Source organism: Misgurnus anguillicaudatus, chromosome 21 (assembly GCF_027580225.2).
Source record: "Misgurnus anguillicaudatus chromosome 21, ASM2758022v2, whole genome shotgun sequence".
Lineage (NCBI taxonomy): Eukaryota > Metazoa > Chordata > Actinopteri > Cypriniformes > Cobitidae > Misgurnus > Misgurnus anguillicaudatus.
Window position 1 is genome coordinate 64,250,839 of NC_073357.2, and position 12,966 is coordinate 64,263,804.

At 38.4% G+C, this 12,966-nt stretch overlaps 1 protein-coding gene across 1 annotated transcript in view; it reads right to left on the reverse strand.

The window, feature by feature from the left end:
• The window catches only part of LOC129449942 (uncharacterized), a 74,607-nt gene extending 71,641 nt beyond the window's left edge, over positions 1 to 2,966 (reverse strand). Inside the window, exon 1 of the mRNA XM_073858863.1 lies at positions 2,702 to 2,966. Within this exon, the coding sequence (XP_073714964.1) occupies positions 2,702 to 2,966 (265 nt within the window). The remainder of the gene's footprint in view (positions 1 to 2,701) is intronic.
• Positions 2,967 to 12,966: the final 10,000 nt, after the last annotated feature.

The window sequence follows — 12,966 nt, forward strand, 5'->3', positions numbered from 1 at the left end:
GTTGTTGGTGCAGCTGTTGTGGTTGTTGATGCAACTGTCGTTGTTGTTGGTGCCAGTGTCGTGGTTGTTGGTGCCAGTGTCGTGGTTGTTGGTGCCAGTGTCGTGGTTGTTGGTGCAACTGTCGTGGTTGTTGGTGCAACTGTTAAGGTTGTTTGTGCTTGTGTTGTGGTTGTTTGTGCTTGTGTTGTGGTTGTTTGTGCTTGTGTTGTGGTTGTTGGTGCAGCTGTTGTGGTTGGTGGTGCAGTTGTTGTGGTTGTTGGTGCAACTGTTGTGGTTGTTTGTGCTTGTGTTGTGGTTGTTGGTGCAACTGTTGTGGTTGTTTGTGCTTGTGTTGTTGTTGTTGTTTCAACTGTCGTGGTTGTTGATGCAGCTGTTGTGGTTGATGGTGCAGTTGTTGTGGTTGTTGATGCAGCTGTTGTGGTTGATGGTGCAGTTGTTGTGGTTGTTGGTGCCAGTGTCGTGGTTGTTGGTGCAACTGTCGTGGTTGTTGGTGCAACCGTCGTGGTTGTTGGTGCAACTGTTGAGGTTGCTTGTGCTTGTGTTGTGGTTGTTGGTGCAGCTGTTGTGGTTGTTGATGCAACTGTCGTGGTTGTTGGTACAACCGTAGTGGTTGTTGTTGCAGCTGTAGTTGTTGGTGGTGCAACTGTCGTGGTTGTTGGTGCAACTGTCGTTGTTGGTGCAACTGTTGTGGTTGTTGGTGCAAGTGTTGTGATTGTTGGTGCAAGTGTGGTGGTTGTTGGTGCAAGTGTCGTGGTTGTTGGTGCAAGTGTCGTGGTTATTGGTGCCAGTGTTGTGGTTGTTGGTGCCAGTGTCGTGGTTGTTGGTGCAACTGTAGTGGTTGTTGGTGCAAAAGTCGGAGTTGTTGATGCCAGTGTCGTGGTTGTTGGTGCCACTGTCGTGGTTGTTGGTGCAACTGTTGTGGTTGTTTGTGCAAGTGTCGTGGTTGTTGGTGCAACTGTTGTGGTTGTTGGTGCCAGTGTTGTGGTTGTTGGTGCCAGTGTCGTGGTTGTTGGTGCAACTGTTGTGGTTGTTGGTGCAAGCGTCATAGTTGTTGGTGCAACTGTCGTGGTTGTTGGTGCAACTGTCATTGTAGTTGTTGAAACTGTAGTTGTTGTTGGTGCAACTGTCGTGGTTGTTGATGCAACTGTCGTGGTTGTTGGTGGAACTGTCGTGGTTGTTGGTGCAATTGTCGTGGTTGTTGGTGCAACTGTCGTGGTTTTTGGTGCAACTGTCGTGGTTGTTTGTGCAAGTGTCGTGGTTGTTGGTGCAACTGTCGTGGTTGTTGGTGCAACTGTCATTGTAGTTGTTGCAACTGTAGTTGTTGTTGGTGCAACTGTCGTGGTTGTTGATGCAACTGTCGTGGTTGTTGGTGGAACTGTCGTGGTTGTTGGTGCAAGTGTTGTGGTTGTTGGTGCAAGTGTCGTGGTTGATGGTGCAACTGTCGTTGGTGCAGCTGTTGCGGTTGTTAGTGCAACTGTTGTGGTTTTTGGTGCAGATGTTGTGGTTGTTGGTGCAACTGTTGTGGTTGTTTGTGCAACTGTTGTTGTTGTTTGTGCTTGTGTTGTGGTTGGTGGTGTAACTGTTGTGGTTGTTTGTGCTTGTGTTGTGGTTGTTGGTGTAACTGTTGTGGTTGTTTGTGCTTGTGTTGTGGTTGTTTGTGCAACTGTTGTGGTTGTTGGTGCAACTGTTGTGGTTGTTTGTGCTTGTGTTGTGGTTGTTGGTGCAGCTGTTGTGGTTGTTGGTGCAAGTGTCGTGGTTGATGGTGCAACTGTCGTTGGTGCAGCTGTTGCGGTTGTTAGTGCAACTGTTGTGGTTTTTGGTGCAGATGTTGTGGTTGTTGGTGCAACTGTTGTGGTTGTTTGTGCAACTGTTGTTGTTGTTTGTGCTTGTGTTGTGGTTGGTGGTGTAACTGTTGTGGTTGTTTGTGCTTGTGTTGTGGTTGTTGGTGTAACTGTTGTGGTTGTTTGTGCTTGTGTTGTGGTTGTTTGTGCAACTGTTGTGGTTGTTGGTGCAACTGTTGTGGTTGTTTGTGCTTGTGTTGTGGTTGTTGGTGCAGCTGTTGTGGTTGTTGGTGCTTCTGTTGTGGTTGTAGGTGCAGCTGTTGTGGTTGTTTGTGCAGCTGTTGTAGTTGTTGGTGCAGCTGTTGTGGTTTTTTGTGCAACTGTTGTAGTTTTTGGTGCAGCTGTTGTTGTTGTTGGTGCAGCTGTTGTTGTTGTTGGTGCAGCTGTTGTTGTTGTTGGTGCAGCTGTTGTGGTTGTTGGTGCAACTGTTGTGGTTGTTGGTGCAGTTGTTGTGGTTGTTGGTGCAACTGTTGTTGAAGTTGGAACAACAGTTGTGGTGGTTGGGGCAACCGTTGTTCTTAGAGGAACTCTTGTTATAGTTGAAGCAACTGTAGTGGTGGTTGGAGCAACTACTGTTGTTGTTAGAGCAACAGTTGTTGTTGTTGGAGCAACAGTTGTTGTTGTTGGAGCAACAGTTGTTGTTGGAACAACAGTTGTTGTTGGAGCAACTGTTGTTGTTGGAGCAACAGTTGTTGTTGTTGGAACAACTGTTGTTGTTGTTGGAGCAACTGTTGTTGTTGGAGCAACAGTTGTGGTGGTTGGAGCAACTGTTGTGGTGGGAGCAACTGTTTTGGTGCTTGGAGCAATAGTAGTGGTGGTTGAAGCCACTGTAGTGGTGGTTGGAGAAACTGTTGTTGTACTTGGAGCAATGGTACTGGTAGTTGGAGCAACTGTTGTTGTAGTTGTACCAACTGTTGTTGTTGTTGGAGCATCTGTATTGGTGCTTGGAGCAACTGTAGTAGTGGTTGGAACAACTGTTGTTGTAGTTGGAAAAACTGTTGTTGTAGTTGGAGCAACTGTTGTTGTATTTGGAGCAACTGTACTGGTGGGTGGAGCAAATGTTGTTGTTGTTGGAACAACTTTTGTTGTAGTTGTAACAACCGTTGTTGTAATTGGAGGAACCATTGTTGTAGTTGGAGCAACTGTACTGGTGGTTGGAGCAACTGTTATTGTAGTTGGAGCAACTGTAGTAGTTGAAACTGTTGTTGTGGTTGGAGATACTGTTGTTGTAGTTGTAGGAACTGTTATTGTAGTTGAAGCAGCTGTAGTGGTGGTTATAGCAACTGTAGTGGTGGTTGGAGCTTCTGTTGTTGTAGGAACTGTTATTGTAGTTGAAGCAACTGTTGTGGTTGTTGGAGCAACTGTTGTGGTCGTTGGAGCAACTGTTGTGGTGGTTGGAGGAACTGTTGTGGTGGTTGGAGCAACAGTAGTGGTGGTTGGAGCAACAGTAGTGGTGGTTGGAGCAACTGTTGTAGTGGTTGGAGCAAATGTTGTTGTAGCAACTGTTGTGGTGGTTGGAGCAACTGTGGTGGTTGGTGCAACTGTTGTTGTTGGTTCTGTTGTCTTCATTGTTGGTGCAGCTGTTGTTGTCATTGGTTCAACTGTAGTTGACACTATGATTCATGTGTAAATAAATGAATATTACTACACGTTAAAATGTATTATCTATCAAGACACACCCCAGTACCATGTTTTTAAGGCATGTTTGTAAAAGATCAGTGTAAACATGTCATTCATCAAAGCTTAGTATTGGCTTTAGCTTTTTCTGTGAAACATACCTGATACGTTCAATTACCATTACGTCTCATCATATTCATGTTTTTGTTAAATAAAAAAAAATAATCACAAAGCTTTAATAGCATTGAAGATTGTTTATATGGTGGTGGTTTGCATTTGTGTAAGCATCTTATAGCAATTTGTTTTACAGAGCGCATAGTCATGTTCTGGTGTGTAAATGTAATGTTTTGGTTGTTGCATTAAATTATTCTGAATTTGCAGTGTAGAAATGTCCATTTGACCACCTAATGTAGCTCTAGATGTTTATCAATAACTCTGATTTGCAGTTAGTTTTAGTGTTTTATGAGGTAAGTGCATGTTTACTTTAAGCAAATTACTTTTTGTACCCTAAGCCTTATAAATGTGTATTGGTTTTAAGCAGTGTACTGAGCATCGTTGGAGAGGGAACCATAAATCTCAGGTTTAAATGCACACAAGGGGAATAAACACTGCCACTGTAGGCTACATCACCATTAAATGTTTATTGTGCCTGTCGGCACAGTTCCATGAGACCCATTCTTTCTAAATGAGTGCGATGTTTTCAGAAAAAAATAAGTAGCCTACATTAATCCCTCATCTAGTGATTCAAATATAGTAATTAAACATCTAAAATGATAGTTATTTGTAAGTTTTCTAAAAGAGTGAAATATAACCTAATACTATTCATATATATCCATGTCTCACATCTTGGTTTCGTTTTAAAAACATGCAGGAATTTGAAAATAAAATGCAGGACTTGCTTGATGTTTAAAGAGTTATGAAGGGAGATAAAGTTCGGGATCTGATTTATGTTAAAAAGTTATTAAGATCGACAAACTCGCGCTGACTGACAGATCCGAAATGCAACGCAGATACACGCAAGTGGCGCAGTCTGTCTGCATTCCATTTCGGATCTGTCAGTTTGCGCGAGTTTATCGAGCGCAGTATATGCACAGAATAGTTCAAAAACATCTGTTTTGATAAGAATTTACGAAAGCATAAGCATTTCAACAAACTTGCTGAGCTCATTTTTATCTATGTCCATATAGCGTTTGCGCGAATATAATGAATTTAAAAAAAACTTTCTTATTAATCTTCATCTTAATGAATAAATAATCAGATATTTGTTTAAATTCTCAAATAACAAAATGCTTTATTAAAAATCAGTTTTGACTTAGTACACAACCAGCAACATGATTTAAAACAATAATGTAATTAGAAAGATTTAATTCAAATGTTTCAGTTGTGATTTGCTTACTTTATTTTTATGTTAATTGCAATTCATGTCATAGTAATCTTCAGTTTCAATTTTGCTTTTAAAATGTTACATTTTCATATTTTTATCTATTTACTTATTTATTTTATATTCACCTAGATTGACAATAAAGCGTGCTTCGACTAGAAGTAATTAAAAGATCATCTACCGGAGTCACACGGACATACAGAGTTATTAACGAATATTTTATTATCAGAGTGCAGCATTTTATCAAGGTTTTCTGGTCTAATTAAATAAAACGGAAAAAAAACTAAAAGAGTAATTTTTACAGTTGGGTTAAAAGAAGTTTGATATTAGCAGCGTTTTTAAGATTTTAATCTAATTTCGAAACAGCTCGGGTTTCTAAATAAGGCTTGCGAAATAGATTTCACTCATTCCCTTCACACACATATTATTCGTGCTTTAAGGGGTTTATAATTTAGAGCTGGTCCAGTAAACATGTGATTATATCTGGCCGAATATTTTCTTTGATATTCAGATGAATTTGTTATTCGTTTTGAAACTATTATCCGTGCCCTTCCGAATAACGTGTTCGGCTTCGGGCACATCCCTAGTTAACACTATTCCAGGAAATATTTTTTGGCATATTTATTTTACTGTTCTTCAGATTGTTTCAGGTATTTTCACAATAATAGAGAATATTTTAAATGATTGTGTTTGACGAGTGTTGATTTTTTAAATGTACGTTATAAACGAGTCAAACTTGTGGTGATTTTAGATTGATAAGGACTTCCTACTGATCACGGAGCCGTAGTACATGCACAAGCTGTGCATGAAACACTGAATCGGAGCCTTACGATTCGGAATCGATTTTAGACACGTCTTTTTAATGGGAACGCGATGCATCGATGCACATTCCTAGTGCTCGATGTGAAGGTCGTCACAACATGTATGTAGCCCATCATGTGTGTGGCTTGTCTTGTCAAAATTTGTGTTTGGCGTGTCATGTAAACTTATGTGCACAGAAGCTTCAAAGGTTTTTTTTTAAAGATACTCACGTTTCCCAGATACTCGTTTCCCATAGAGGGACACTTTAATAATCGTTTCCCAATTATATGTGTACATAACTGATTTCATCAGGTCTCTTTATAAGTCACAGCTAACCAGTTTTGTATCATTATGGACTTTATTCTTTGGCATGGAAACTTTCTTAAGTAGGCTTGTTGCATAAAATAAGCAGCTTGTAATTCACTGGAGGGTGAAGGTCATCACACTTCTCTCATTTTGCAACACAGCAAAAAGTTAAGAAGATGGTCTTTATGTGAGGGATAATGTACAGTATAGGCAGAAGTAATTTACAAACACATTTAGATATAAGTAACTTACTTTGCATAATACTATTTTGTACTTAAATCTATAATTTCATTATTTTAATAACCCAACTAACTCATCGGCGCTTTCCGATAGGTTGCACGTAAGGGGAAAAGTATAGCTTTCTTCCCCTTGAGAAGAGTTGTGCACTTTTAAACTTAAAAAAATACATTTCTTTACAAAACAAAAACTTTTTTCTTTATTTTACTAACCCAACTAATGACTCCTCCGCTTTCCAATAGATTGCACGTAATTATCTGTGCATTTGTGCCATCAGTACTCTGTCAGAACGTGTCTTCAGCACCGTGCAGCTTATGTCCAATGTGCAAATATTTGGTATTTCTGTCCAGAAACATTGAAATTTAAACACGGTTCGCGATAACGTTATGTAAATGCCGTATCTCGGTCTGATTGTCGTTTCCGTTTTCTTGTTCTTGATGTTCGTTGAATTCTGGGTTTATATTTTAAACTTCCACTTCAGTGCAGTATAGCCACAAACCTATTTAACAATGAGCACAATCTCCCGAGACACTACAACACGCTACCAATAATTCATTAACTCATGCACCGCCATTGACGAGTTATCTCTAGTTTTCTTGTCAATTATGAGTTAATATCTAACTAATAAATATGCCTTTCTGGACGAATTTCAAAGTGAAAGTGTAATATCGCTTTTATCCACTAGATTGCAAACCGAATTTATCAAAAACAGAAGTTAAAAAGATTTAATGATTGAATTTAAATGCCTTTATGTTTGATAGTCATTCTGAGTCTGATGTCTAACATAAATTCCTTTACAAAAACACATTTTTTTAAGCTTTTTGCTCAAAATGTTGTATTTTTGAAGAGAAATATCCATATTTCAGTGGTTAAATTAAGTAGAAAAAGTAAATATATAATGAAAGTTTTTTTCCCCATTTTGTTTGTTTGTTTGTTTATTTATTGTTTGTTTGTTTGAAAGCAGAGGGTGTGTTCTTTAATTTGATTTCCTGCAAGGAATTTTGTGAAACTTTTGTTAAAATCACAAAAATGCAGGTGGGCAACTTTTCTCAAAAAGGCTGGCGGTGAATGAGTTAATAAGAGCTGTTTTCTTGTACAAAATTAAATATTTTAAGTCAAATGAACAGTGTTAAAACATGTAAAAAAGACAAGATTTTAACAATGTCAAGATCAAATGCCTGAGTGACAGGGTATTGTGTGTATGTGTGTGTGCGTGCGTGTGTGTGTGTGTGTTTCCAAAATATTTGCAAAATAAATAAAAACAAGACAAAGCTGTGCAGTTTGTTTCTGTGTAAGTTTATGAACAAAATGATTGGAACACAATTGTGATTCTCTGATTCTAAAGGGCACCAGGTAAAATCTTGCCTCGGGCAGCAAATTGGCCAGGGCCGGCCCTGTGTTTAACCTAAAATGTGTTAAATGAGATAGAAACTGCCAACTGACCAGCGCAACATTCAAGTAATGGCCCTTGATATGTCACCATGGAAACTCAAACATTAAAACATCCATTAATTTCTGCTACTAAATATTAATCTCTACAGGAATAGTTGGAACATATTAAAGCAACACCAAAGAGTTTTTTTTTTACCTTAAAATAACGCTTCCAAAACAGTTTCAGTCGTTCATCCACTCTAAACAGGGTGAACAGCACTTTCACATTCGCTTTGCAGCCCTCTATCGGCCAAAACCGCACTAAAGAAGTTTCCAACCGTCGGGTAGCGGTAGTAGTCCGAGTGAATACTACAAAAACTTGCTTTACGGCAGACCTACAATCCAATCAGAGCCAGCTATGCCTCAGTATTTATGACAGTGAGTAATGGACAATTACGCTTCTAACCTGTAGGGGGAGCAAAGAGCAAAAACTATTTGGTGTTGCTTTAAACATATCCCTGAATAACTTAAAAATACAAGCAGTGTTAAAATGCTTTTGTATAACGAGTTATTTCAAGCTTAGCATTGCTCCACAAATATGAATTTATAGAATACATAGGATTCAAGTTGTATTTCTTTCCCTAACTTTTGCGAGTTTGTCCATTGTTTATATTGTTGTAGTTTTATATTGATTAAACTAAACAAATGATTGGTTTGCTTTTTTTAAATAAATCTAAGGATCTTTAGATGAATTTATGTAATAAGGCAGGTAAAATGTTTTCCATTTATTCGTTTTTGTTAAACCTTCTCCTTAGCGAGTCATTTTAGTAATTTGTTGTTCTTCTGTTTTAGTAAAAAATAATAATAAACAAATACTAGCAATTCGTAGTAATGGAAAATTATGTAAATTATGTACACAGAAGAATTTTCGTTCTGTTTTATTTATCCATCTTGATGTGTGGCGCAAGAACGTATAACATTCCGATCACAGACACCTTTACACTTGTCTTTTTAATGTGTATGTGGACAACATCGGATACAGGTCGCATGGACGCTTTGTGATCGGATCTCACTCAGTGTAATGTAAACGCAATCCAGCCATGGAATCTGCATTTACAGGTCAACAACTATCATTATTCTTCTCCCTGACAGCTGTCAAAAATAAAGGAGGTTAGATCATGGATCGCATTTTAACACTCCTGATTGTATTTTTTAGTTATTCAAGGATATGTTTAATATGTTCCAACTATTCATGTAGAGATTTAATATTTAATAGCCGAATTGAATGGATCGTTTTAATGTTTGAGTTTCCATGGTGCCATATCAATGTTGCGCTTCTTTCTGGTCAGTCGGCAGTTTCTATCTCATTTAACAAATTTTAGGTTAAACACGTACAAACCATAATACCATTGACTAAATACATTTGTTCAGTGTTGGTTTTATGCAAAGTAAGTTACTTATACCTAAATGTGTTTGTAAATTACTTCACTTCTTACGCAGAAGACTAGAGGGAGACATGAACAGGAAATTTAGGAAATTGTTAGCTCTTTTATTTAAATCATATTAAACTTATCATAGGTAACAACAGTTTATGGTTGATATAGAAATATGTGAGTGAACAAAGTAGGCTACAGAACAAAAACGTTCAGACAGAGCCGAAAGGCCGTTATTAATGCAGACTAAAACAGTGGAGTCGGGATGGTCATCCTAATGTTTCACATGGATTTTTTTGTTGATAAAAGCATGTGGGTGAAAGTCAAGTTCAGGTAAAGTCTGCGGTGCGGACGCTAAAGATCAATATAGATAAAACCTTTAAAGCTAAAAATATAAAGCTTAAAATGTGAATCACGGTTATTAGGGTTGCTAGTTATTCTCTGCTGTTTGCTTCTCAGTAGAACTGTACAATACGGGAGTGCGGTTACTGCAACAACCCTGAATCATATGGCTAAAGCCAGTTGTAGCCATTTGTGATTGACAGCTATTCATCCAGCGTGTCTCACCACACGGGATCGATCACACATCCAGATACAGAAGCCACTTTGATGTTGATAAATGTAAACGGACTGTGTCCTGATATACTGATGATACGATCTGCCAGATGTGAAAAATGTGAGATTTCGTATATTAATGCAAATAAACCCTTTGCCTGAACTTCACTCCCTTCCTGTTTCCGTGTCATATGACCAATGGAGCAATGGAGTAAATGATTGGCTGGATGTTGAATGATTTGATACAGGGATCGATTGCTTCTTGCTTCCCCGGATGTTGACTCTGAATTTTTTTACACAGAATTTTTTAGACATTGATTTTTTTACACCGAATCTTTTGAGACATTGAATTTTTTTACACAGAATTTTTTAGACATTGATTTTTTTACACCGCATCTTTTGAGACATTGAATTTTTTTTACACTAAATTTTTTTACAACATTAAAAAAATGTCATAGCAAAAAACAGTGCTAGAAATTCAATGGCTTTTAATATTCAAGTCTGATTTAGATGCAAAATAAAATTCAGTGTTAAAAATTCAGTGTAAAAAATTCAGTGCTATGAATTAGAATTCAAAATCCAAAGGCACAGATTTACTTCCATACATTCTGGCACTCTATTGGTTTGTACCTGATCCCCGCACCCCCACCTGACTGCAGATGATCAACAGTGTGTTTGATAGGGCTGCACAGATAAACATAAAAGAAAGCATGTGCAGCAGTCTGCTCACGCAATACTTTGATATCATAGGCAATCCATTTGCACAGTAACACAAATCACAATTGATGGACACCTGTACTCGTGAAGATGCAGCTTTCTGGCCGTTTCTCAATATGCGTTCTTGTCTGTACTTGTGTTCTTGTGGACTTGTAAAATGTCATCAGTCGCGGCCCAAGTACTGTTCCAAATCAAAGTTCGTATCAAGCCAAGTTCACATAACATCCCCGAATGTGTTCTTGATCCCCCCATTTTATCGGCATCAGGTGGTGACTTGTGCGGACTTCCGACATCCAAGTTTCCCAGAATGCATTCCGCGTCAACGGCAAAAGCTTAGACAATATTCTAAATATTACTCTTTCTGTGTCATAAAATTTAGTTTTAAGAGCTATTTAGTTGAGAAAATAGATGAATAAACTTCAAATATGAGGTAAGTAAAGATAGCGCCTATATTAAATTTTTTTGGGGGATATGTAAGTTCTGGTGAATCAGTGGGTAGTTAACGGCATATACACTGACGAGGGCAGCCTCATCTCGGCAAGTCCTTTTTAAATTTGCTGCAATCTCAGTGCAGCCTCTCTGCCCTCTGCACTGTAAAGTTTTCCAAGCAGCACTTCATCCAATTAATAATTTGTCTTTTAATTCAGTTTAATATTATTTGTTTTATTTTTCAAGTAATATTTTTTTAGTTCAAAACATTGTTAAACATAAATATTTTAAATTAAAAGCTCAACTAAGATATTTTTGTTTTGACGAATGTACAATTTTAAGGTTACACGCCGGCCAGCGCATGCACACGTAACATAATCTCGGCTAGTCACTCACCACCTGTTTGTTTTGCGTTCAGTCGTAATTTTCTTCTGCACCTGAGGAAACGGTTGCATTGCGGATAAAACAAGTAAGTGAAACAACTATTTACTCCTGCATCTAGTCTTATGCCTGACATTATGTCGCTCTGCGGACCTTTTCTGGTAGATAACTTTAGTTTAAAAACGTTAACTTGGTGTTCGCTCGTGTACACCGTAATGGTGCATGTTGACGTTAATCAATGCCTGACCGATTTCAAAGGGGAACATGAGTACAAAAATATACCTGTGGGTATTTCAGGATGGTAAGTTAGTTTAACGTGAACGTTTATTTGAGCATCTCGAGTCAGCGTACACGTTAAGTAACATTAACGGTACCGTTAAAACCGTAGAACAACTAAGTAAAGAGCTAGTTACATGTAACTTAAAGGGACTGGGTAATATGTGTGATTAATGGTAACCCAGACAGCAGACGACTCTGGGCCAGATTGGCACCGTATCAGTGCCAGAGCTGTTGACTTTGGCACAGATCCGGAGCGGATCCGGCCCAGAGTCGTCTGCTGTCTAGGAAGTTAACATTTAATGCAGTTTTGACTTGTGGTCATTTATTTATGCTTTTTAAGTAGAAGTATTGCTGCATTGGCGCCAATCGTGCGACGACGGTTGCTTTTCAAAATAACGTTAGTTTAATAAGCGGCAATACAGTTAACTTACATTACATTTTTGTTAATTTGTTTCACTCTGTCAACTGAGGCAGCAGTCCACTCATATTAATGACATTATTATAATTGGTGTGTTTATTAGGAAAATTATCATCTTTTTTTCTCTGTCTCATCCTATCTAACTTACTCACTTCTCTCACTCTGTTGCAGGATATTGGAGGTGGGATAGCATGTGGAAACGGCCTCAAGTTACATTACCATAGCTGCTGTTATGGTGGGAAAAATGAGTCTAACCATTACCTATTTCTACCTCTCATTGAGATCCCAGAGTCCCTTTAGCAATAGAGAATTGCACTTTTGTCTGAGGTAAAGATTGGGATCAATGTCAAAACAATAAGAGAGAGGAGGGTTAAGACGTTGGCATTTCGGTGGCAAGAAATTGTTAACAAGAAAAAATCTTTGCTCCGTATTATTGCAAGATGGCCAGCACTCTTCAATTCAAAGACCAAGAGGTACAATAGCATTATTCATATCATATGGATTAAGGAATGTTATCAAATATATGTTAAATCACATGCTGTGCTTTTAAACACATCACCTATCTTTATTTGACACATGTTCCCCAGGTGAGTCCCTGAAAGTAACCACAATACCCTTTGAAGCCAGATTAACGCAAGAACGCAATAAAAAGTGCAGTGGGAACTGATCCTACACAGCAAAATCACCAGTGTTAAATGTACACTGCTGGTGTATAATAGGTCTATAAACACCAGCAGTGTACTTTTAACACTAGTGATTTTGCTGTGTAGTTGTCAGAAAGAAGGATGGAGCCACCTGGGAGAAGACAAGGCTGCTGCCAATTGTAGAAAAGGTATAGATGCTTTTAACTTTCATTCTTACACTCGTGTCCTATTAAGTAGGGCTCTGTATCGCCAACAAATTTCTGCTACGACACGACAAATTTTAAAGTACTTTTTGTTTACTAACTTAGTTTATTGTACATTGAATAAGCTGTGAGTTAATTGTATTAAAAGGTCAATCTGGGGGAAACCCAAGCTCTATTAATTCCTGATTTGTTTTCCAGGTGTCTGATGAAAAAAGAGGCTGAACAAATTCCTCAACAGGAAACCATTGCAATCTTCATCATTAGAGCTGCGCAAGGTGAACCCATAGACATTGGCATCATGCTTGAGGGACAAGAAGTTCTGAATGAGTGCTGTTGCCATTCTCCTGGGCCTC